The 27,121-nt window shown below is 43.2% G+C and overlaps 1 protein-coding gene across 1 annotated transcript in view; it reads right to left on the bottom strand.

Moving 5' to 3' along the window:
• Positions 1–26,872, bottom strand: part of esama (endothelial cell adhesion molecule a) — a 49,281-nt gene extending 22,409 nt beyond the window's left edge. The window contains exons 1-2 of the mRNA XM_040181874.2: positions 26,695–26,872; positions 26,316–26,597 (exon numbers count right to left, since the gene is read on the bottom strand). Coding sequence (XP_040037808.2) covers positions 26,316–26,382 — 67 coding nt within the window. The 5' untranslated portion in view covers positions 26,383–26,597; positions 26,695–26,872. The remainder of the gene's footprint in view (positions 1–26,315; positions 26,598–26,694) is intronic.
• Positions 26,873–27,121: the final 249 nt, after the last annotated feature.

Here is a 27,121-nt window from a genome sequence, read left to right as displayed (position 1 = left end):
ACATAAATTAGCTTATCTGTGTTGACTGTACAGTGTTTGAAGTTCAGAGCCAAAGCCCTTTGGTCCTTTGAGTACAGGGGAAGGTATGGCTCATACTGAATGGAATAATCACTGTTCCAACTGTAATGTATGAAATGTGTATTATAATAATAGCAATTGTGCCACCTCATTATATGGATGTGGGCGGTGTGGCCTGCAGGGGGTCGGGGTTGGCTTGGTCACCACAGGCATTATTGAAAACAGTAGCATGAACTCCAGGGAGACAATTCCATCTTTATGTTGTAAATATTGCTGTTGCTGGAGAGAATATGATTGTCCTACTACAGCCCCCCTCCACACACCTAATCCTTAATGTTTGCTTAATATCATGGGTGGGTGTCCTATTCCTTGATAAATGTGCATATATTTGCACATATATGAGGTAATTTTAATTAAAAATCTCCTCCTACACTTTTAATGCTACTATTAATTATTGCAAATCGACACAACAGCTTTTTGATTTGAATTAGGATCCAACAGTTATCAAATTTTTTCTCCACAATAAGTTCCATTCATATTTTGACATGTTCTGCAATTTTGATATACTGTAAGTTCCCCATAATGACAGGTACAGTTTTAGTTGTAACATACAAATCTATAGAGGTAAATTCAGTCTCATTGCATTTAGCACTAGTACAGTACAAGTTCCATTTAAATGTCAAACTGTTCATAAACTAACTATGATGACATATACAGTGCATTAGTTTTATGCATTATGCATTCAAACATGGAGACATCGTTTCCTCCCACTGAGGAGACGATCAGCATCGATGCACACAGCCCTGGTATGTGTACACCTGGCCTCATGAATGTGAGTTTGTGATGTACGGGTAGCTACGATGAGTGGAACAAGTTGAGAGGTCTTCTGGTATTTGTTTAAATTGGGCAAGTTCTTCCTTATACATTCTAGTATTGGCCATGTTTCATGCTGTATGGAGACAAAGACAGTGCAAATATATTTACAGAAAGACGCTGCACAATCATGTGACTTAAATGTTTGCTATGTTTCAACGATTTATTTATTTATTTTTGACTATTTTTGACAAACAACCATAACTATGAGAAAGTTCAATCAAATGTTTGCAGTTTTAATTTGTCTAGGTGCAACATGAAATGGGCATGAAACCACGTTAAACCACGTTAATGGAAACAGACCAGAATCCCACTTGACAATCAAATGCAGACAGACTGGACAGGAAATACTTGACAAGGAAGGTTTGGCCTAATATAAAGATAATTTATATCATGACATGTAAAACAACAATAAAAGGCTTCAGGCTAAAGCTGAAGCCTTTTCTAACATATTTGAAATAATTCCACAACTGATATTCAAAACAGTAGCTGTATTAGCTGTCTATCACTCCATAGATAAATAACAGCATTTTGGATTTAGCACTGTGAATGAAATACATGTTCGTACTTATTTCTGTTCAGCACAGTAGGACATGTCTTGCTTTAGTAATTAATATGTCTGGCTGAGGCGAAAAAACTAGGGATCTTCCAGAGAAAAAAGTGAGTGTGTGCGTGCGCATGCGACATAAAAGCGTGTGGACAGAGGTGCTGGCACGTTAGCGCTTCCTCTCATCTCTGCTGCACTCACAGTTGATTGGGTTAGATGGCAAAGCGGCGAGGACTTTGTGCTAAGCCTCAACACTCCTAATCCTATCAGCGTTCAAAGGCAGCGATAAAGGTAAGGCTCCCCCAAGAGACAGGCACATCTGGCGCCGGGATGGAGGGACGGAAGCAGCAGACGGACTGGGAGTCAGACACACATGCATGCAGAGACACGGAGCCGTGCACTGACTTCCACCTGCTAACACGTGTCGCCTAACTAATGAAACCTGGCTGGCGGCTATAAATAAAACTGGTTGACCGTAAAGGTGTCACTGATGGAAATCAAATTCGGCGAGAGATATTAGTTATACGCCGAGCCCTATCAATCATTGAGCATGCTGCCTGTCATCAAGCAGCTTGCCGTTTTAATGAAACGAGTGTTGTGTGCTACAGTACAATGGTTGACACCATTCGATGGAACAACTTTAAATGGTAACAAGAGGCGTCTACAGCCATGCTCAAATGCTCTGTGTGTAGGAGGGAAGATGATTTCCCTCTGTAACATTTCTCATTCAACAAAAGCGTCAAAGGTTGTTTACCAATTGGCAGCATTACTGTAGACATCAACAGCTCCCTATCTGGAGGCTACGGCCATGTCTGTACCCGTCTGCGGGCAACATCAAAATTACATTTCCTAAGGATCAGTGTTTCATGTCTGATGTGTTAAAACTAGTCCACGTTTGTGCTGGATTTCATTTGGATAACCTCAGTCAAATAACCAAAAACACACACTTTCAGTGATGCAGGTGATTAATAACTTTGGTTCTATCAACGCCGCCGTCTGGAAAAGATATAAAATGTCCACGTAAGAGTCAACCACCTTTCTCCCTTTCTTCGCCAGCTACTTTGGGTTTCGGGTCATGCGAGAGCTGCAGCAGTCTAATACGCAATAAAATAATTAACAACGTTAATTAATTCATGTGATGATAACGTGTTAAGTTGCACAGCACCATTTACAACAAATCAAAACTGGTTCAGTCCAATTAGTCCCTGTTTTCCTGTGCACCGTCCCCAGAGCTCTGAGACACCAAACACAAAACATTGGCATGCTAAAGGCTGATGGAAATGTATTTGGTGATAAACTAAAAGGGTTCTGCCAATGTTAATCAGAAGATGTTGCTTCATGAGAAGTCAGAGGACCGCAAAGTTATTCAAATTCATCAGGTCACCATGAACATTATTATAATTATAATATCCGATACTGCTGAAGGTTGATCTTGGTTTTATCTTTTGTGTATGTTGGACTAATGTCCTTGTTTGATCCCCACAATCACCAGGTGAGCTCCGAGACAAACAGGTAGCGCATCAGCTCATGTGAGTGTTGGTGTGATGTGATTACCGATCTGCTAATGTGGCCTGAACACAGAGGCGATGGGGTGAGGCAAGAATTGGAGCTGGGAGCGGCAAAATGACCTCCCCCACCTTGCTGGATGAGAAAGCACTGGAGAAGAGTCCTATTTGAATGAGACAGGCTTGTACAACTGTCTCTACCTTTAGATCAGGCAATAGGTCAACATCCAGGAGAATAGACTTTTTATTACATATTGCTGGAAGCTCACTCGTTCGCTGGTTATTTTGCATTAGGTGACGGCAATGACGGCAATGATGGCAGCACTGAATGTTAATTCCTTCTTACCTGTTAGAGCATACATGGGCAAACTAGGGTCCGCGGGCCATATACGGCCTCTTGGTACGAAATTGTCCAAATTATAGTACGCTACTGCGCAGAGGCCGGAAGCCAATTTAAAGACTCAGCAAAATACTTTTCAGCGACAAACTGCTTTTCAAGGATTAAGTAGCTAGGGACAGATGTTGGTCTGCTGAAATGAATCCAAGATAAGGTATTAAATGTACCTTTTCATATATTTCTATATATACATTTGAAAACATGTGCTTATTAGGCCCTTAAAATGTAATTACCGTAAACATCTGTTACACGCATCTCCACAAACTCCTCCGCACCATTTATTTGATGGAAAATGAAGGAAAACGAAAGATCAATATTAAGTTTTAAGATGAAAAATGTTGCCCAATGTCAAGCTGATGATCAGAGTTAACCAAACAGACCCCGCCCCCTCCAGTGCAGTAGTCTGCTGGATAATGAACATGTTCTTTCATATAAGTCGCTTCCCCACACAAACACTCTATCCTCACTGGGTCAGACGCAGTTTGTCTGATCCAGTCCTCAATAGTTTTCTTCTCTCCAGGTAAGAGCCTCCCTTCTCTAAATCGAGCCATTGTATTCGCCGCAGAGCGCTCCTCTACCCAGAATCCCTTAGCACAATGGACAATGGGGTCCGACTCCAGTTACCAACCAACTGGTACAGCTGCGCACATGAGGAGGAACAGGAGACAGGTCGCACACACTCTCCCCGCCATGACAGACCCCCCCCCGGCACTCTTCTCCTGCTGTCTCAGTGGGGATCAGGTTGCTGGCCGGATGCTACCCGCACACCGGCTAAAACCAACAATTCAAGTAGAATAGATGACTGACTCGAGTTCAGCACGGAAGCCTTCTTGCACCTTACATACCTGTCACCCACAAAAGGTCACAGTATTGATCTGTGTTTGCTGAGCAGTTGAGGTCTGCAGCACAAGCAGCCCATCCCCGGCATGGGTTGTTGTTTCCTCCCCCCTGCCACTACAATAGAGGCTGTTATCCACCCACGGCCTTTTGTGCTGGGATGTGGAGAAGGCAACATGTATTTATTTATTTTGTATGGCGAAGCCTTATCTGCGCGATTGATCGCCACGGGGCTGAAACTGGTGCTGGATGGAGGGGAGAACGACAACCGGAAGGAGGAATGTACTGGAGGGCCTTATCTGGGAGCTCCAGGCCTCTGTGACGGGAAGTGCCAGGAGGGGAAAGAGGAAGCGGGCTCGGATGTAACGCGAAAAGACACACGTATATATTTGAGCGTGCACACACACAAACACACAAGCACAAAGCATTTCCTGCCTAATAAACAATGCTGGAGAGATAGACAACTCCCATCTTTCTCATCTTCTGGCTCTGGGAGTTCAGTTTGATTTCCTCTATCTCCCAATTTATTTGTTCCCTTCACTTTCTCTCTTCCTATTACGCTGTGTCCTTATCAGCAGGTTTGAGGAATAATGGAATGGGGGGTGGGGGGGGGCAAAGGGAATTTTCATCATTATGGAGATAGCAGTCCAGAGAATATGAAACCAAAGGAGGCTCACCCCAACTGGATACAAAAGGGTTGAGTGTGACCTGCACATGAGAACTGGGGCACCAGGCAAATCTGAGCACATCCTTATGTTCAAATAAGAATTCATTAACTCCTTCTTCGAACCAGCTTTTTACAAGGCTGAATTGTGAAGCTAGACGTTTTTTTTTCCGACAGGTTTTGGGCTGTGTTTGTGTCCACATCGCTGAGCACCGGCTCAAAGCACTGAGATGTTTCCAGCTGACACGTAGTGACTTAATGGCCACTGTGAATAAATGAATACCTTCAGTAATTAAATAGTGGTTATCTTAGTGTCAAGCTTACCAGATGCAGAAAATCAGCTCCAAATATGTCCAACTACCACAGAACTCTCGATCTCTCTATGTGAACTGTGGGGAAGGATCTGTGTCTCCCATGTTATTCGTATATCTGCTCCTAAATCTAATGGGTGCTCCCTTAGTTCATGCTACATCCTTCCAGCAGGTTTCAAGGACGTCAGGCGAACAATGTTTCTGTAACCAAACCTTCATCTCTTCGTGGAGGACATAAGAGCCATGACTGTGCCCAAAAGTGTGTCAAACTTTACTTTTTTAGTCATCAAGTATGATGTTAATCCAGAGCACCCTTGACATAATGATGCGCGACAGTCTCATATTAAATTGAAATAGGCCTTCGTAGACCAATTCTGTAACAAGGTAATGATAGTGCACTGATTAAATTGAAAGGTTTATTTTATCATTAAATGGTCGTGACAAAAGCAATAAACGAAAACCATAAACTTATCACACAACAGATAAACAAACCAAATGCATCATAGCGGAGTTATTAGAAACTAACTTTACTTCTCATATAAACTGTAACCAAGTGCTTTGAGATCTGGCATTAGCTCTTCTTTTATTAAACATGGCCTCAAAGATTTATTCTAACAACTTCACTAAATCCCGTCCAGCCCTAATCTAGGTTATTTGGCTGTGGAGGATACTGTATGCCGCAAGCTGTTACAGTAGCAGTAGCATAAAGCCGGAAAACACACATACATTCATGAGCCGAGTGCACGTCAACACGTCAACACACACACCTCTTGTTGACACCCTGGTGTCTGTTGGCATGTGTGCCTGAGTGTGGGACTGTCACTTGCTGTGTGAAATAATGCATGGGCTCCAGAGCAACCCCCCCATCCCCATCCCCCACCCTCCTCCCCTCCCCTCGCGGTCTCCTGAGTGGCCTGAGAGCCAGGGCCAGCTTTGTACCCACACGGGGATCAACACACTCACACACTCCGGTTAATGGAAGCCACTGGGACTCCTAACCCCATCTCGATTACGCAGTGGAGTAAAGTAGAGTTGGAGGCACAAAAATGGAGGGACTAAAAGAGATGGTTTAAGTAGACACCAAAACAGCAATCTGTGAACACACTGCAATTTGTGCTGACGGGGCAGGAACGACAATGACGCCTGACAGCGCCATGTGATGAAAATAACAACCACCATGCATAATGCAGGACACTCTCCTTCCTACTGAACCAAACACTCCCGACTCTCTAGGACATAGCTGTCCCTACTAAAAAGGCATCCGCCATTGGAGGCTTGGCAGGTTGAAGGTCTCGGCCGCACGGAGAAAGGCTTGTAATTACGCAAGGGCGGTGGCGATAGCACCATCCTGCCCCATGCCTCAGAAGTGGGTGGTTTTCACTTGATCTGCCCAGCGGGTCCCGAGGGTGGCAGGAATTACCCTAACATGTTGTTCCACTGTTAAACAAACAAGTCAGCAGGGAGGATCGACAGCAGCTTGAGGCTTGGTCATGTCAGATAGAAAGTATGCAATTATGTTCATTTTACACGGTGAGATATATGACAATTTCTGACCCGAGGACCATGTGCTTGTTATCAACTGTAATCAAAGTCAGCGTTGGGACATCAAAATCCTTCTCCAATCGGGTCCTGCCAAATCGGGGACAATGGATTTTAAGGCGTCTTTATTGATAAAATGGACTGCCTTGTTGTCTTTGCAAGCAGCTCATAAACAATCATTTGTAAGTTTGTTTATAGGCAGGACATGTCTGGTGCCATTGTGATGGGGAAGAAAAAGGGGAAAAGGGGAAGTCATGAATTTTGTCCTGCATTTCCAGGACCTAAATGCAGAAGCAAGGTTTCAAATGAAATTACTTTTAATAAAAAGAAAGACAGGAATCAACAGAAGAGACGTGATTTAAATACACTAGGGAGTACAGGTGAGACATGGGGGAGGAGAAAACACACCAGGGGAGGAGAAAAGAGTCAACCCATGGAGGAGCCCCTTGTTGTGTGTGGGCAGCGCTTAACTTGTTACATGCCGTCTGTGTTGGTGTTTCTCAGGGTTTTTGCTTCGTAAGATTGGTTGCTAACAGGTCAAGTGGGCTAATGTTCATTGAATAATTAGAGAAGCATTTGATTTCTATGACTCAAGGTAGTGAGAAATAATTTAATTAAATTCAGTGAAAGTGCTTCCCTGACTTTAATATCTGACGAGTGTTTCCTGACGTACTGTGGATGTTCAGAGCCCACGGTGAACCGAACAAAGAGCGATTGCTTTTATAGCTTTCTCAAATCTTTGCAGTCAGTTCCCATCCTCCTGAGGAAGATGAATAATGGGTTAGAAGAGCAGCAAACAGACACAAGCACTTGTCCAGCATTGACTAAGTTGCGCTGACATGGTCTCATAAAAACTACCCACCAACCCCGCAGGTGGAGTGTGTGTGCGTGTGGTGCATATGAACATGAGAGGAAATCTCCTGCCTGTTGAGGGGCCTGCCAAGGTACTGCTGTAGAATGGAGGTGAGCTGTTATGTAAGTAGCTCCACCCTGTCCTCTATAACACACACACACACACACACACACACAAGGATCTCCTCTGAACCCCATCTGTCCTTATTCAGAAGTGCATAGTCATAGACGGCTCTCAATCAAGGTGCTCCAGTGTGTGTTTCACATTAAGTTTGCATTACCTGTGCAACCCACTCAGGTGTGAGGTGAGTTGGTGGAAGCTATAAGCATGCGTGTGTAACCCTTTTGATGTGAGTCAGTGAGGAAACTGGAGCCTAAAGCAGACAAAGGAGAGATTTCCTTTGTGTATCTCTTTTGTTCCAAATGTGAAAAAACTCAAATATAGATCATAGCTGCCAAGCTGCAGTGAGTCCGGGCAGAGCTTTTTGAGGTGGAAGATTATGAATTATGATTAAAACTATCAAACTCACAACCTTCAACACCGAGGGCGTGAGTCAGTCCTGTTGGACCCTCTGCCGGGCTAAAAGCCAAAGATGGTTTCACACCATCACTGCATGTTAGGGGAGATATTCAACGGGCGTTGAAACTGGTTACTTCATCAAGATGAAAAAGAGAATTTTTTTTTTTACAAATAAAAATTACTCCAAAAGTGACAAACGAATGGTTAAAGATTTTATTTTCAAAAAAGGTCACTCTCACTGCAGCAAACATCAAAAATCTCCGGGTACTCCGGCTTCCTCCCACAGTCCAAAGACATGCACAAGGGATCAGGTTGATTGGGGATTCTAAATTGCCCGTAGGTGTGTGAATGTGAGTGTGAATGGTTGTGTGTCTCTGTGTAGCCCTGCGATTGGCTGGCGACCAGTACAGGTTGAACCCCGTCTCTCGCCCGAAGTTGGGTGGGATAGACTCCAGCCCCCCGCGACCCCTGTGTGCAGGATAAGCAGTTTGCAGATGGATGGATGTTCTACTGTTTACTGTAAAACATTTTTATGGAGTGTTCAGGGGTTTTTTTGTCCCCAATGTCCAACTTCTAGCTTTGATTGAGCTTCTCGAATGGAGGACTGATAGACAACAAAGAAGTTTTCATGTTTCAACAGACACAAACTATTTCACATCGTAGCCATACAAACACACACGCACACACTGCTGTTTGGTCAAGCACTGTGGCATTATCCGCCTCTCAAATTAAAGCTACCAAGCTAATTTGCTGCTATGTCGCAATTCCTACATAATCCGGCTTTAATCCTCGCCGACTCGATTAAACAGCCAAATCTCCAGATCAGTATCTGTCTCAATCTTCCGCTCTCCTCATTTGTGGCCGCTCTCCTCCACTCCCCCCTCTTCTGTCCACCCGCCTTCCTCGCTCTCCCTTACTCTCCCTTTCCATGCCCTCCTGACTCACAACAAAGCCTCAGCCTTTCTGTCACTGATTCTCCTCCGTCTTCTCTTTCTGTCCCAAACGCTTCTGTTGCATCAGATGGATCAATGATAGATGGACTGAACTGATTCACGAGTTCACCTTTACAGAGACCTAAACTCTTGAGAAGCTCCAGCTCTGTCTAGTTTCTAGTAGTCTTAGTTTCATCTCTCTTTGGTCCAAAAAAAATGCTATGTCGGTCCAACATTGGTTGTTTATAAAGTCCAATGGAAGTTGTTGAGCAGAGAGGGAGGTGTAGATTTTCTAATACCATGGTTCTTTCTAAAATCTTCTTTTATGAGACAAGTGTCCTTAAAAATAATTTGATATAAAAATAATGTTTGTCACGCAGTCCAGAAAGAGATTAAGAAGCGTGTCCCCATCACAGTTTGAAAGAGCATTGATCAGAAATGTGACAGCTGGCGAGTCACTGGTATACTAAGGCCTCTTTGTGCCACTAGTGTACAAATACAGACTTGAGTGTCCCGGTTCACTGCTTCAGCATCTTCACTTTGAACATCGTACACAGAAAAATGGCATGCGAGTGCTTCAAAACAGCGTGGGCCCAGTGAGGTGACAAGCAGCCCTCCAGCAGCCACACGAGTTATAACTCTTATACTTCAGGAGCACAGAGGGAGCCGAGTGGCGTTTTTATAGAGTGATACGGTACGAACGAGGTTGTGCCGGATGGTTCGGCCAATTTTTTGACCATGACCATGAGTATTCTGTAACCTTAACAACTATACATGGTCATTATTGTAGCCATCACGACGAAGGTCTTCTAACCTCAACAGAGTTCATATCCTCACCAAAACCAAGCATGTTGTTTACGGTCCTGATACGTAGCCTTGTAACATCATATAACAGATGTAATTTTCAACTGTGACATGATGAAGATAAATTATGTTGTCCTGCTGATAAAAAAGACACAATCAGAAAAAAAGGCCAGTGGAGGATGTACTTCCTTCAGGAAGTAGAACCTGCTTCAGGATATGCTGCAGACTACCATAATCCTGTCTCCCCTGCACATCACAGTCACAATGTGACTTGGACCAGCCACTAAAGAGGGAAGGAATAGGTTAAAACATTCTGGTTGTATAGAAGTAGGCCTATATGAGAAAATGACTGTCTTGATTTATTCCCTCAGAAAACATGAGTTTATGGTTTAAATCTATAGTTTCCAGTCTTGTTCATTACAGCATGGTGTTCATTTCGTAAAAGATGGTTCCATTTTAAGCAGGGTATGCTTTGGGGCGGGGCTACCTTGTGATTGATGGGTCATTATCACAGCAATGTCTGCTCTGTGAGTCTTCTGTGTTTTCATGTTAGTACTCTTTCACAGTGTCTTTGTGTTATTGTTTTAAATGTTTAACAGGATACGGTCGATAAATATTATTAGGGCTGCAACAAACGTTTATTTCAACTAATCTGATCTTTTTTGAGGGATTCAAAAAAAAGAAAAATAATTTCCAACTCTCTTTTCAAAAACATAACTGACTGCAAATTCACAGTGCAACAAGCAGGTTGTGATATTAAAAAATAAGAAAAATGGACACAAAACATAAACATGTATGTTTTACATCCGTCAAATATATAGGCTCTTTAAAAAGTACAAAAAAGGGACCTGAACTGTCTGAACAATAATTAATATAAAGAAAAATACAAATCAGAAACCTTAACAGCATTTGATTGAACGTCAGAACTGGTTCTCTACACCAGTGGTTCCCAACCTACCTGTTGCGAGCCACTTGGTACAGGGCCGCAGAGAGAAAAAAAAAACTTTTTTGAAAAATGACCGGATTCTCTCCCGATTATATGCGCTTGTCCCTGTGTCTTTTTGACCTTCCCGTTGGTCAGTTATTTCATTGTGTTTATCTGCCACACGTTGAAGACCAATCCGCAAAATGCCATCTAACATCACACCGGTCTGTGAGGCAAAGAAGGTTGGGGACGTCTGCTCTACACTCACAGACGTCACGCTCATAAACTCTCACACTCAACGCGTAATAATCGCAATAATTGTAATAATCGCGCACACAACAAAACAAAGATTTTATCGATTCGTTGTTGCAGCCCGACAGATTACCACTCTTTTCTGTAAAAACTTTAGCCGGCTGGGCTAATTTTGAAATCTATGTGCTAATGTAATGACATCTATAACATATACAGAAAATCAATTAAAAAAGGAACTAAAACAAGACGACTACAGCCAAAATCCAAGATGTCTAAAACAAAAAAAATAACATGGCAACGGCAAAAACAAGACGGCCCAACACTTTGCACTTTGCTTTAAACACCAGACCAAAATCGCTCACAGCATCTCCCAGTAAGAGGTCAAAGGTCGTTAGACCAAGGTCATTCACATTCAATGTTTAATATCATCTCTGACCATCTCCCATTCAATTCCATTCAAGTCTCGTCTCTTAAACTAAATGAAGACAGTTCGGCTGAAGGAAAAATTTAGAATTCGAGACTTGTAGTACCATTTTGACCTGGAGCTTGGCTCGTAAAGAATCTTCTTTTTCAATGTGCAACTTGGGAAAATATATGCATGAACTATTGCAGCTCTAGGGTCCAGGTAAAAAGGGTTTCAGAAGTACAAAATTGTGCAAATGACTTATCATCCACCTGGAAGTCCATGCTGTATCAGGAGACCCAAATGTGAACCAATCCCTGTGTTTCCCCTGTTCTCTTGTCCTCCAATCACTGCTGCTTTTATAATGAATACACTCTAAGCTTTTCTTCTTAGACTACGCTTTTATGCATTTTCTTCTCAGTTGGTTTATGATTTGTTAAAAAGTATTGGGTGAGAAGCACCACCTCAGTGTGCATTACCTTGGGATGACATCAACACCCCGATGAGTCCAACTAAAAGTAGGCTGGGACAAATCCATCCCGGTGCACTCCACGTCTTTTCCCAGGAAATGTTTTCTGTGTTCCATAACCTTCTCCAAATATACTTTCATCTTTGGAATATTTTGGCTAAACTACACTAATTTGCAGCCATTACAGAAATAGTTGGACATATTACATCAGTGGATGCTGTTATGGCTGGGTCTTAATAAATGAACATTCATGCTTCATTTGCTTTCATGTAAGCGTGGGAATAGGTGAGAAAGCATTGGCTTATGGTTGGGAAGCAGATTAGCATACTCATTACATTTAAAATATCTCCACAAACACAGTAACAACTTTGAGAAGTTCAGATTGTGTAGTCTTCAGAAAAGCAGTGTAAATTCCTCCTTCTCTTTGAGGAGTTGCAACTGGACCACAGTAGGCTTGGTCACACTCAGCGTGTCTCTATCCCTTCAGTGTCTGTCCGAGACATGACTTTCGTAATAATAATAATGATACTAATTGTAACACATCATGATTAGAATGATCGAGTACAAAGAACTTTCTGCAGAGCATTTTCATTGTTTTAGTAGATTTAGTACAAAGTAGAGGGAAAATTGTGCATTCTCACTCATATCAACAGTTATTGAGTGATCTCTGACGAGCCATAAAGCAGGGTATGCTTTAAGGCGGGGTTACCGTGTGATTGACAGATCGCTGGTATTAAAGCTGCTGATGCCATGTGTAAGCCACACCTCTTCAGTCTGAATATAGTTATTTCCGCTGGTTCCATTGGTTGCCAAAAAAGTGCCTAGTTCTAAACTTGAGGAAACAAATATGACCACTTCTTACATATAGTCACAGGGGCTGGCTCAAAGCTCAGTGTGTTTTATTTTAACCCGTGTAAAGTTCACACATTACTGTCCACTTGCTTCCTCTATCAGGGCCCCTTGGTCACTTTAAGGTGATTTCCATCGTGTCTTGTCTTGACAGAAGGACTTTTTTATAATCGATTGACTTGGTGAGAAATCGGAAAACAGTGAGCATGATCAGACACGAAGGGTCTTTTAGATGCCTTGTAATGACCAAAGAATCTGCTGCAGCCAGCTAGTTATGATAAGCTGAAGAAAGTGAGGAAAGGTTGTAGTTGGTACTTGACAGCTTGGGCCTATTTTTAACATGAGGAGGAGGTAAAAGATGGATGAGCGACAGGTTTCTGTGGTTGAGGGGAGTTCTGATCGTTTCTTCAGCGTCTCTCTGTGTAATGTCTTGCTCGCTGACAGGTAGTGTCGTGGTGGGAGGGGGGCCAGTGTACCAGTATTCCTTGTGGGGTTCTGCGTGCATGCCAAGGCTGTTATTAAACGGAGTCTGTTTTTCTTTTCCTGATAATTCGCCACAGAGGAGGAGGACACGAGAGAGAGAGAGAGAGAGAGAGAGAGAGAGTCAGCGATTACGGATCCGACGAGGCTTGCCTTTGCGTCCTCCCAGAGGATGAGCGCTAAAATGAGTGTGTGTGTGTGGAGGCAGGCATACTGTGTATGGATCTGCCATCATGATTAAAGTGTTACCATTGAGGGGACCAGCTGGTATGTTATGGATACGGTGTAGAAGTGTACGTTACATCTAAATGAGGGTTTTCATTTTAAATGACAGTATGATGAAAACATTAAATAAGGCCTCCAGCATGAATGTATAGCATATACATGAGTGAATGACACAGGATCCCTTCAAGCACTACCACCACTAATGATAATTTATCCTTCTCCCTTTCTTTCACTGAGTCCATCCACAGGAATCCACGTTGCTGGGGAATACAGAAACAGAGTGCCAGGTGGTCAATTTCCTGCCTTATGTAGACTGCCAATTGCCCTCCAGCATGTCCTGCATACATCCAGATAAACAATATCTGCAAAAAAAGTGAGCACTTATGCCTAATTACTCTTAATGTCTGGGGTTAATGGGCTCTCACGGACGGCTGGCCTCAGGAAATCAATGAGCGTAATGAACAGCCACTAATGAACGCTCGAAAACATTGATGATGTTCCTCAGCTGAATGGTTTTCTGTCTGTTGGGGGCTTTAAGAAAAAAATAGTAAAAGGGATTTTGTCAGAGTGGCGCAGCGTGCGACGTGAGAGAAATCAGTTGCATTGTGGTTCAAGTGCAGTCGTTTCCAAATACCCACTCCTGAAACAGAGTCAGCAAAAAGCTAAACCGCCTCAAACCAGGACTTAATCCTTGTAGATCCTGTTTAGCATTTAGTTGAGAGACTTCCACCTCTTCAAACATATATGCAGGGGAGATTATAGGGGCTTTCTGTGCCTTTGCCGTACTGTACTCCGGAGCCCATGTACAGGAGCATTCAGATGCATGTACAGGCAGTGGGGCAGACAGCAGGTGACATCAGGGCTTCTGGGCTGCGCATTCAACACAACATTCTGCATAAGTAATTCCTTTGTGCTCTCCCTTCTGGTTGTTACGTGTTAGTGTGTATGCCATTGTTCTCGGCTGAAGCGTCAGAAAATAGAGCTTGCGTCATACATTCCCTGCAAGGAAACTGGTCAAGCCCTTCCACGGGCTACAGGTCCTTGGTGACTTTCACAATCAACAATGGTTGAACAAAACCAAACAAAGGTGTGAACACAGCTGGACCTCAGTGTGTGGGGACGGTTCCTGGCACAAGGCGTTTAGCGCTCCCAACTCGCTTCACGTGCCCCTCAGGCCTCAGTTTTGGACATACAGGGATGCTGGAGACGTAGTCATTATGACAGTAGTAAAGGAAGGAGCCAGGTGAGAAAGTGAGTGATACGAGTTTGGAGGACGTCTGGGTGTATGGATCATATTTCGAAGCTTACGTCCACCGAACAGGCACCCGTGTTCAACAACCTGGGAATGAGAACGTAGTGTTTCCACGCCAACATCATGGCAAAATAAAAATGTGTCCACTATCCGTTCAAAAGGAAGGACATCCTCCCTGTAGGTGCAGCAGAATCAATTGTTTCGGCAAGGGCCAAAAGGAATGATGTCATGTGACATTATTTTAGAGATGGATGAGCAAAGCAAACATTATTTCACGATTATGATTCCAAAGTTGTTTTTTTGGGCAATTATCGGGTTGTCCACATAGTAGGCGTTTTACAGTCTTCTCTTTCTTGTGTGTGTGTGTGTGTGACAGACTGGACACATTTTTATTTTTATTAATTATTGTCTTTCCGAGCTTCAAGTCTCTTGTCGTGCATTGCACATGTTACTGTCGTCTTGTGTGTTGACCAGCACTCAAATAATGTGCCTGAAGGCAACCTGTGTAGAGTCAGAACGAGCAGAGGAGCTGCGAGAATCATTGCCGAGGTGCTTTGGTCACTATGCACGTAGATGTACACAACTAAAGTGTAGTGCTACTAAACCACCTTTTCCTTTCCAGTGATTGGATTTGTCTTTTAAAAAGGTAATGGAAAAAATGACTGATTCGGCCGGTTCATTCAGAGGACTTTTTTTCAAATAGATGTCGGTATGTGCGATAGAAAGATAGATAGAAAGCACTTTGGCACCTCATCTGGTGACAGCACACATGTTTTCACTGAGGACTGGAAATGATGATTGAGAAATCCAATTAGGAGAGTTGGCAGAGATCCCCCGCATATAAGGAAAAAAAGGCGCATATTACCGGCGTATTAAAACATATCAGCTCTCATGACGGTCCATGGGGGAGGGTGCAATAGCCAGAAACGAGCGCAGGGGAGGGCGGTGGAGTGGGATTTATTTTCAATAAATAGCAATTATATGTTGGAGCGTGGTTAAGATTGGAGGAGGGTGGAGGAGGGACTGCACCTCTGAGCCATTATCGTAGATAATGACATCAACTGAGCTCTCTCCGGAGTGTAGTTATGTGTGACAGAATAATAGATAAGAACTTATAATTACACACACCACCCAGGGAGGAAGAAAATGTGCAGAGAGATGGAGGAGAGATGAAGGCGGGAAGCATAACACATAGAAGTCTGAGGCTGAAGGGCAGAGTGTATACAAACACACACACACACACACACGCATAAACTAAACATCTACACACTCAAAAAACACATTTGAAACAAAACTATACACACACAAACACACACTGATGCAGCACACATGCTGGAGTAACAAAGCCCACTAAATCTCCTGGCTGACCCGACACACTGATGTTGATGAGATGCTGGAGCTGCAGCCCCCAGGAGAGATGGGATGAAGGAGAAGGAGGTGGAGGAAGGTTGAGCGACAAGATAAAGAGGAAAAGAAGAGGGCGATGGGGAAGAGGAAAGGGAGGGAGAGCTGTAATGATGTTGATGAAAAACATCAAGGAATAGCGGAAGAGCGACGGCAGAGGAGGACGAACAGATAACTGTCTCTCTCTCCATCCATAAACAGTGACAACAAATGTTATTCATCAAACAGCATTAGGAGCAGGAAGGAAACAGGGGAACATTTAATGCAGCCGGGGCAGAGCTGAGTGGAGGTCAGACACAAGCTAGTGGAGTAAAGTGATCGCTGGTGGGCATGAGAGTGCTTCATTCATCTCTCCAAGCAGGGGAGCTGAGCTCTGAGGCCCCCATCATCTCACGTGGAGGTGTTTCACCCTGCACTGACTGCCTTAGAGTTGGGCTCTTCAATTATTTATTAAGCTGGCATACAGTTACCGCCATGTGGTCCATGGGAACCATATATCTGATGTTAATAGGACCCAATAGGTGAGCTGATGGTAGGGATGTCACAAACAGAAAATCAATAGTTTCAGTTTGTTAATAAATTTGAAAAACATGATGGTGGTTGTTTTTCTACAGTAGCACGGGTACCAGGATGGATACGTCTTAATATTTGTCCCTGGTTGCATTACCGTATGAGCAAAAGACCAGTGTAAAAATCAGTTAGTTAATGCAGGTTGTGTGATTGTCATTGTGTAGAAGGGCTCAATTACCATTCGTGAATAAACTACATTTAATACAATAAAAAAACGATTTTTCAAGAATAAAATGAAAAAGATGAGATTCATGTCATGAATACTTACTTAAAAAATATAGAGGATGAGCACGTTGAGGAGGAGTCAGATTCAGGTATCACTTGATAAAAGCAGACTTTTAAGATCCAAGATTGGTATGGCGAAAAACGTCTTAACTAGGAAAACCCTGGTGTAACAGTCCCGCTTTTCTCAGATTGAGCAGGACTGAGCCGACCTGAGTGCAGGAGTCTTCGTCAGACAGTAATATGTGTGTTTTACTTGTCTAAATGTAACAAGCCCTCTGCCATTCTTTGTTTTTCATCAATAGGATTCTGGGAGATGTAGGAAATCACTACCAAGTCGAGGGAAATTGGAGAAGAGACCACGTTCATTTTTGGTTACTTTCCTTAGAGGGGTATATGATGGAACAGGTCCATCATATACCCCTCTGGAGAAGAGTGAACATGATATACTATAGATGAATAATTTTGGCGGTCACAGATGTTTCCCATAATCACCTAAAAGAGACAAGAGGTAAAGTCCTCACTTATCCCTGCTACTGTCTGAAAGCACGTCTTCACTTGTTCTGCTTCACTGAGGATACAGCCTTGACGCCCTGAAGGCCTCAGCTTAATAGTTAGACTATAATGACTTTTTCCCACATAGAGGTCTGCTGCAAGTGTCACCTCATACACAATTACTGCATGTGGCTTTCAGCTTGGCCACCCTAATTATACGTCTGCTAATGTCAGACATTCTCTGCACAGAGGTGTCAGCGTCTATGACAAAAAGACTCCTTGGCTCTCCGTGTTTATGAATGTGTGTGTGTGTGTGTATGCAGTCACTGTGTTAGCCTGACGCCCTGTGAACACGCTCTGTGCTCAGTGTGTGGAATTACGCATAAAATGCTTCTTAAGTGATATATTAACCTCACAATGCTGCGGTGGTTTACTTGAATAACACATGTTTTTTAAAATCAGATATGAATTTGGCTTAGCAAATTTACAAATCTAAGAGTTCTGTCTCGTTGTTTTTGGGTCCCACTTTTTCCCGGCAATATCGCCACAGCCACCCCGTTTGTAATACTGCTAATGCACTAACTCCATTGGAGGACCATAGACTCACCATCACCATTCTGGACCTCATTGGGCTTTTTGAGCCTATTTGAAACTATTACATTAGGCTTTAGGGAATACTGCTTATTGTGTTATTATCATTACGCAATGTAATGTTTCATTGTCCTGTTTTAATTGCGTTAAAACAGGAAACGGTGGACTCAACTGCATTTTCTCCACCAAACTGAAAAACAACCCAATATATGGAAAGAAAGTCCAAGACACATTTGCAGACACTTATCTTACGCACACATACATTAACCTGTGTAAGCTGTTTTAAACCTCGAGTCGACATACCCAGTTTGGTGCACAATGCCTTTTGCTATTACTGCTGTACTACTGACCTTTTTAACAAACAAGTGTCGACTCATCATGCTTACATAGTTCACTTCCTCAATAAAAGGAGACTGCATGGGGAAGTCTAGTCGGAGTTGGCTGTGATCGAGTGAAGAGTCTAGGATTCTTGACCGGGCTCCCCTTGCAGCAAGTAAAACTCACAAGTCGACCGAGTGTCTTGGTTTCTCGTGCTTCGATTGTTGTCTCGTTTAATCAGCAGGGTTCGTGGTTTCCAACTACGACCTAACAAATCCCTTTCCTGCTTTAGAGCTGGGCTCTACGATCCAGGTGAAAACATAAAAAGATTTTAAAAATCAGTGACAAATATAGCCACCCTTCTTTTCAATAACAGTAGCGTCGGTTAGTTTCTTGATCTGTCGAGGATCAATTTTTTGTGGTTCCAGACAGCGTCCAGAGAGGTGTACTGCTTTCCTCCTCTGTATATCTCCTGTTTAAAAAGGCTCCACAAGGTCTCAATAGGGTTTAGGTCAAGTGAGGAAGGGGGCCATGTCATTATTTTTGACATGACAGTTTATTTGCGTTTTTTCTTTCTCCACACATTTCTTGCGACCCTTTTGACTATTTGGTCAAAATACTTACTTGTCTAACACAGTGTAAGTGCATCACATGCCAATGGTCAGCTGGAACCTCTCATTTAAAAATACCTCCCTTGAAGGTGGGGACAGAGGCTCATGGATGGATACAGGGTTGGCGTGTGCTTATGAGCCTCGCAGACACTTGAAGAAGACCAGGATTAGGTCAGTGTCTGTGAAGTCACGAGGGCATCAGGCTCCCCACCCCCACCCAAATACCTCCAAGTAAGAATTATTTAACAGCCTGTCTTGTCTAAGCCCATGCCCTCAATTCCCGTCTGTCCACAGTTTTTATCACTTCTATTTTTGAAGGACAGGTTTAGATGGTAGGTCATGGTTGACCTTTGCTTGCAAACATCTGTTGCCACCACAGGAAGCAAGCAGCGGTCTCAACTTGGCTTACTGGGAGGAAAGGCTGCCGTGTATCCTTTAGCAACATCAGGGCTTGGTTTTAGTTAATGTACTCCGCTGTGCGTTGTAATATTCAATAAACTTTGATCTTTGGCGACCTTTTTAAAACCCATCAGATATCAGTAATGTAAAGTGTTCTTAAATAAAAAAAGCATAGTATTTATGTGACTCAGTGGCTCAGGGTCTTGTGACAAAAATGTTGGTTTTAACCATACAACTGTGTGTTGTGTCGTCATAAAACATATCCTCATGCAACGTATCCTTATACTATATAATCTCATGCAACGTATCCTCATACAACCCCCCCCCTCTCTTTGTTGTGCCTTTTCTTTGTGCTCTGGACGTTTAATAATGGTGCTGAAAAAGAGAGGAAGGAACAGGTTGCTAATGCAAATTCGGACCATCATACACAGCGTTATCCTATCCTTGGGATCTTCCTACAGGGTTTTAAGTCAGCAGTTGCCACAAAGAAAACTATTGGTTACTATTATCGGTGGTTCCTCTTATATTACAGGGAAAAAGGTTTCTGACATCAGTAGTCGGATGTGAAAGTGGAAGGAGAATACCCAGAAAAGCAACTACTGGCGTTAAGTAGCACCTGATAAGCCTGGTGTGGCTCTCTTGACCATAAATAGTTGTTAGCCAGTGTGATGTCCCTGCTGGCAGCGTCACAGGCAACCCTCAATTAAGTGTTGGGTGTGACGCCGACGCTGCAGTCTAGTATCTCATGTGCAATTCAGCAATAAGAACCGTTATTAGGACTTGCGGCAAATCCTGAAATCATGGTATTATAAAGTACACTACACCTTTTTTTTCATTTCTAGAAAGAATCTAAAGCACTGTTTAGAGACTATTATTGTAGACAAATGGCTGCAAGCAAAAACCAGCAGGGAATAACTTTGTTTATGTAGCCCATATGCAAAATAATATACAAAGTCCATGTTTTACTGTCCTCCAGAGATTTTTATACACTTGCAGGCATATTTTCAAGCGTCAATCCCTTTAGGGGGGAAAACATCAACACCCAAAAAGTCACTGTGCCCATGTGTGCAGGGTGTAGGATTCTTGCTTTAGAAGTAAGGAGGATGGGAAAGAGAAGGAGGAGAGATAGATGGAAAAGGGAGAGAAAGATGACGAAACAGTTTGTGCGCCTGTGCCTTTAAGAGTCACCAGGCCCAGGGCCGAACGTTGAGAAAGTCGCCCAGCGGCTTTCTCATGACCCCTGAGAGGAGGCCTTCTTCCTTCTGCGACCACGGATGAGGATGGGACATCAGAGGAAACCCAGCAGAGACACAACCCAGACAGAGTGTAGATAACTCACAAACAAATTCGTACACACATTTCCATGCAAAAAGCTACTAGTTATGACACGCCGACACCTCTTTCCCACAATTAAATATTAATATTTGGGTATAATTAAAAATAGTATTAACTCTGAATGTGGGGCAGGAGTTGCCAAACTTCTACTGAGTAGTGTATACATGCTCAATAGAGGACATAGTGACCTTTAAAACACGCAGCTAATACTGCAGCGCTTCATATTCTTTAATCAGAATCAAATTAAAAAGTATTGATGTGCATGACTGTATTTGAAGTGATTTAAACATTCTTTTGGTCCATTCAATTAAAACAACACCAAATAGAAACTAGATGAATACAAAGGTACAAACAACCAGGAAGAAACCAATACATGTACAAAGAGATGGAAGAGAACACAATGGTCTATAAAGAGATGCAAAATGACAACAAACGAAAACAAAATGACAACAAAGGGAAGCAAAACAACCACCATGCACACAGATGACAACAGAGAAGCTTCAAAAAGACTAAACAGAGATGCAAAATGACCAGAGAGAGTCGCAAAATGACTCCAAAAAAAAGAGCCTGGCCATCGTTTGTTGTCTTTTTGTTATTTAGCCCTTTAGCTAAATACTACTTGGACACTTTGAGATGCTATTGAACAGCTTATGATTATAGACCAATAACATATTGACAAACCTTGGAAGTTTCACAGGATATAAAGGGAAAGACTGAATGAGATAAGAACATATTTCATGCTCTCCATTTAGCCATCACTGTGAGGTTGAACCTGCACTAATCTCTCTTCCTAGTTCTTGTTCTCCTCGGATTACAACCGGCACTGGCACACTTGAACCGGACTGCGAATTGCCTCGCCGGAGACTCAAAAGGTCACCGTTGTATTTCTGTGTCATTACTCATGTACCGATAAATCCCTCAATCTCTCCCCTCAAATCAAAATTGCACCAGTTGCTGTGGACACATACATGAGGACCGCAGGCTTCAAACCACTGTAATCCCGGCTCAGAGCAGAAAGGGGCTTTGACGCACATCCATTTGGTTTTATTCTAAGAAATAGGCAATTAGAGATAAGGCTATAGCTGTAAGTTGGGCTAACTGCATTCCATGGCCCTCCCTGGGGGCATATACTATATTTTAGGATGACGTGTCATTGGGGTAACAATAGGGAGTGAAACAGGAAACAAAGCAGTTGTCTGATTGTCATATATAAAGTATGTCAGTATGCTGTAAGGCCTGTTATGTTGTAATGGGGCAAGGATCAGGGCCCCAAATGGCCTCTTGTTCAAATCATACTTGTAGCTAAAAATAACGCTTGCAGCCTTCTCATTCACTTCTCTAAATCCCTGAGAGTCGCCACAGAAAATCAGCAGTGGCAGCACAGATCCCCCCCTCACCACCCCCATCCCAACGGAGCCTTTGAAGCTTGGATGGATTGACCTTGTTAAATATCCTAAGTCCACTGTGAGACCCACCTGGATGACAAATTAAGATGCTCCCTTGCCAGATTGAGTGTCCATGATGGGGAGTAATTGTACAACTATTGGTCGAGAGATACGGTATGGCTTGCCCACCGTTGCCATGAACAACTGTCCTTTTATAAGGGACATCTAGTTTCCAGATCATAAGTGCACACACACACACACACACACATACACACACACACACACACTGCTAAAACACAGTTCCAATGCCAAGACTCGGGGCTCAGGTTGCCATAAGGTGGCAAAAAGCCTTCTGCTATTGTGAAACTGCCAAATACAACAACTTCCCAATATTTTGACATGGCAGCACCGCGGCTGTAGTGGAGGGTAAAACACACATAAACGCTCTTCACACACCTCTGGAGTTTTGGAAATAGTTTCTATTGTTAAACATATAAACACTGTAGTCTGAATCATGTTCATCTGCCTTGTATTATGGTCTGTGAGCCTCCAATCTGTGCCTTGCTCTGCGATATCTGGCATTTTCTGAATAGTCACCAAGGGAAAGGCCTCAAGTGCAAAAGATCATTTCACGTTTTTAAACCTTGTTTTGTTTCACACAACATTGCATTAAGACAGGGACACACGCTATGAATAACGTGCTTTTAATTACGAGGATGCGGTCAGCCTTCCCGTTGCATCTGATTAGGCCTAATAAAACATCAATTCTTTCAGCAATTGAATTACCATGAAGCATAACTTCTTAAAAAACACAATCCCGGGTGTAAAAGGTCACCTCCATAACCAGGTGTTGATGATGTATTGTCCTCATATCATAGACTTTATGAAATGCGCTGTCTGGAGTATTTAAAGGGGAGGTCACTCCCTCCCTTTTGCCCTTCGCAACATGTCTCTGGCATAGAAACGTGAGCGGGGAGCTAAGCTGTCGCTTCATTGAATAGGTCTATATGCTTAATCAATACGTTGGTGAAACACAGGGGAGCCATGAACCCCAGAACCCGCCCTGGAAGGCAGGACGTGACGTGGAGGACAAGGACTATGCGCACCAGAGTGAAAAGGAGACTCAGATAGTTCACTATCTAGCAATTGTCTTGTGGTGGATTTGGCGTTTTCTTCAACGGTTGAAGAACAGGAGAAGTGTTTAATCACAGCACGGTTTCTTTTTATATTATACTTTTAAGCTGTAAGACCCTGGGCCTGTTTCCAGAGGCCTTCATTTGTTTTCTCAAAACTGTATAAACTACAAACAATGTATTAACTGTCATTGATTTAACATGACTTTAAATGATAACATAATGGAATATAGCCAGAACAGCCTTTCAGAGTCAAAGCGTCAATGTCTGTCTAATCACAAAGTTCATAGTTCACCCACCTTTATTTTACCAAAGCTCTGAACTAAGCATTCTGCATTATGTTTGAAGGGAACGTATTTACTCAAGGATTATAGTTTGAATCGCTTTAAACAGCTGTTGTTTTGTAGAAGGAATTGTAGAAGGAAAGGAGGAAAAGAAGAACTAAAACTGCTGCTGTTTGGTAAAAGGAACATCACAGTGTCTGCATACTACTAAAGTCGTTTAAAAACGAACATAAACTTAACTCATATTGACTTTTGTTGTATGGGAAAGTCCTTTTAGGAAACAATTCCTTTTTATCACACCCAACTCGTTACATACTGTCAGTATGCAAGACAGCAGTGTTAAACACGTGTGTAACACTAACATATAAAGAAAATAAATATAAATACGGGCTTGAGGAAGTTATTTTGGTTTGGGTGAAAAAAAGTACATGTTTTGTGTAAATTAAGTTAAGTGTGTAACACAGGTGTTTTGGTTTTAAATGGAACACTAACGCCGGTCTGGTGGGAGAAAGTCACGCGTCTCTTGTATTTGCAGGTAGTTGCACGTGGTAAATTGAGGAAAATTCCACTTTGTGTTTAGTGTGAACACAAACTGCATTAAACGCACAGTTGCTGCCATTCACAACCTCAGTTCACCAGCAAAGGCCAATTAGTTTGCTTCGTTTAGGGATGAATAATGGCCTATAATCACATTATGATATGCTTCAATGTTCATATCGCAGACGGAGTCATATTTTGTGAAGGCAAAACGTGGTTATAATGAATCAATGAAATCTATCTAGGAAACTGAAAAGGCCACATCACAATTCACTAGAGCCCCAGCAGGTGTTTTCAAATGTCCGCCCGCCCCCTTTCATTAAGAAAACTCTTGTCTGTGAAAATCGTCACTAATAAATACATGAATGCTTCACGCGGTTTGAAACATTTGAGTCTATTACATGGATATTGAGGCTACAATATCCATGTATCTATTCGGAACTACTCCAATCAGAACTCCAACAAGTTATAAAATCTGATATGCAAATGAGTCCGGAAAATTGCACACGCAGGTAGTTATGCACATTTCTTGAGAGAAGCAAGAAGCTAACAAAGAAAACGAGACACTGAATCTATAGCCGGGACCACGTGGAAGATGATGATATTTTCTCTCAGAAAAACCTTCCCACGACCACAGTAAAACACCAGGCACCCAGCATGTGAATCATAAATGCTCCTCACCGTTGATCTTTTTTGTGTGTCATATTCATGTATTTCTTTACCAGTCACATATCAACTGATTGTTACAGATCAGAACACTAACCGGCGTTCCCATTCATACTGAAAATAAAATTGTCAAAGTGGTTACAGAGTTATTACACATTTTCGGAGCAGGGGCCAAAAAAAAACGCCTCAGAGTGCCAGGAGGTTAAAAAAGGACCAAAACGTGCACAGTAGTTTGTTTTTACTCACAACCACATAACATTCTCCACTGCTCGGATCGTTCACTGAGAAACACCAAACGAGGCTTCGCCATGTTAGTCGGAGGGACGTCCGCTGGCTTCCTGCTATGACGTGTTGGCTCTACATCGGGGACCCGAGGAGTGATCCGCTTTCCTGTTGCCACAATCTGGTATTCATGAACATTTCCGGACTGTATTTTGACCGCTGCGTGTTTTCAGGACACACCTGCGGAGCGATTGATGGCGACTCGACCATCGAGGTCAAGGTCAGCCACCGTATTGTCCTGATGCAGCGAGTGACAATGAATCAGAGCCTGTTAGTCAGCGGGAGGCATTACGAGCAATCCCTCCTGGTAATGCATGAACCATAAGTCCTTCACAGGCCTCTGTGTGGTACAAGGGTAGCGTTCCTCAGGTAATACCCCCTTGACAACACAGCCTGGGATACTGTGCGTCAGCACATGGGACTGTTTTGGCAACAGTTCGGAAAAAGCAAACACAGGCTCTGGCGGGTCTGATCAATTGAGATAAAATGAGAAGCTGAAGCCGAAATTGCTTTTGTCTACCGAGGTCAAGTCCTGTATGTGAGCTCATGCGCACACACCTGAAGCAAAGGGCGCTCCCTAACTTAAATGGGTATATCCTGTCTTCCCAAATGAGAGCGGGATGGTCGATGAGAGACATCCAGGTAAAATGTGAATGTGACTGACGAATGTCACGAACGCATGAGATGACAGTGACAGATGAAAGTTAAAGCAATCCCTAGGCACTATTTTGGGATGGAGTTTGTTTTCTGTCAAATCAAAAGCAGGTTCCTTTACTTGACCTTGAGTTGTACAAAAAAAAGACCTTTGAAACATCACAACAATCTGCTTGTGTAGTGTGTCTCCAAGATGCTCGCCTCTGGATGATCAAAACAATTACCTGGTTAATGATTTAAAGAAACTTTCATTCCTGGAAAGATTTGAAAAACACTCGTACCGTGCCCCAATTTCTGTATGACAGAGACGGCAGGGGGGGGGGTGAGGGAAGAAAGTAGGCTGCTTGTGCTGTACAGCTACCACTGGAAGGGGGAGTTTAATACATTGCTGGAGAAAGTGACGGCTGGGCCAATGTTACAGCTGCTTTGAAGGGATTATTTTTCCCTGGAAGACATAATCATGTGTAGCACACTTGTTTCAAATCCTGTAAAAAAAAACAGGTGTTTGTGGAGAGAATCCAGGAGAGAACCCCCCATGAAAGATCAGTCATTGGACCTGTGGGTGTCAGGGTGGTTTCAATCCCATCCAGCAGTGAGGAACCCGCTTCAGACACTCACAGGGATGAATGACTGTCACCTTGACACCAGCTTTAGGTCCAAGGTGTTGCCATTATTGTAAAAAAAAAAAAAAGATCTGAAATAGATATGTATACAGCCTATATGTGTGGACAGCAAATGCATGAGGAAATGTGTAAAAAGTGAGCGGTGCACTGACCTGAGAGCCCCCACAGCAAGCTGAACCAGAGCAGAGGAAGTTTCCTCGGAGCGGTGCTGACCTCCATGGTGGCCGCAGCCTCGCTCTCCGCAACCCGGCCGTTGGCGTCCTTCGTCCGGCTGTGAGCGAACTCTGAGTCGCCTCGAGCGCGGCTCTTTCAAGTCTGTTAAGTGGCTGGTCGGGGTCCCCGCAGAGACGGTGGCGGAGGGAAGGTGAGGGGCACCACTCCTCCGGGGTGAGGGAATCTGGGGAGCTGTCTTGTCCCGCAGGAGCCCCTTTTCGCTGAGGGGGGAGATAAAGTGTAAAATGTATATCAGCCACACCGACGCAGAAAGTGTTACGCGTCCTCCTCTTGGCGCGGGGCTGCAGCCGCACTTACCTCCGTGTCAAGATGGCAACGAGTGACTACTTCTCCTTAAGTTGTCTTGTTTTGTCATTCAGGAAGAGAGAGAGAGGGGAGAGAGAAAAAGAGGGGGAGAGAGAAAGAGAGACACGCAGTGGGGACATAAGGGCCGTTCTGTACCACCTTACTATCAATTCATCAGCAATTCAAAGACAACTACCGGTTATGAGCTTCAAACTAAAGCCCTCTATTTACAGATACCGTCTTTTTTTAATGCTTCGCGCGGCACCCCGCTCTTATTTTGAAAAATGACTGGACAAACACCGGTTATTTTGACACCTATGTGTTCCAGCTCAACACAGGAACACCTGTCTGGTTCGTTATGCAGGTGCAAGGGCAATTTCTTCATGTGCAATATATATTTAGATATAATTCTGAATTTGTCAAACTTAAACATGTAATG

Source organism: Gasterosteus aculeatus, chromosome 7 (genome assembly GCF_964276395.1).
Source record: "Gasterosteus aculeatus chromosome 7, fGasAcu3.hap1.1, whole genome shotgun sequence".
Lineage (NCBI taxonomy): Eukaryota > Metazoa > Chordata > Actinopteri > Perciformes > Gasterosteidae > Gasterosteus > Gasterosteus aculeatus.
Note: the sequence above shows the minus strand (reverse complement) of the source record. Positions and strands in the feature narration are given on the sequence as shown.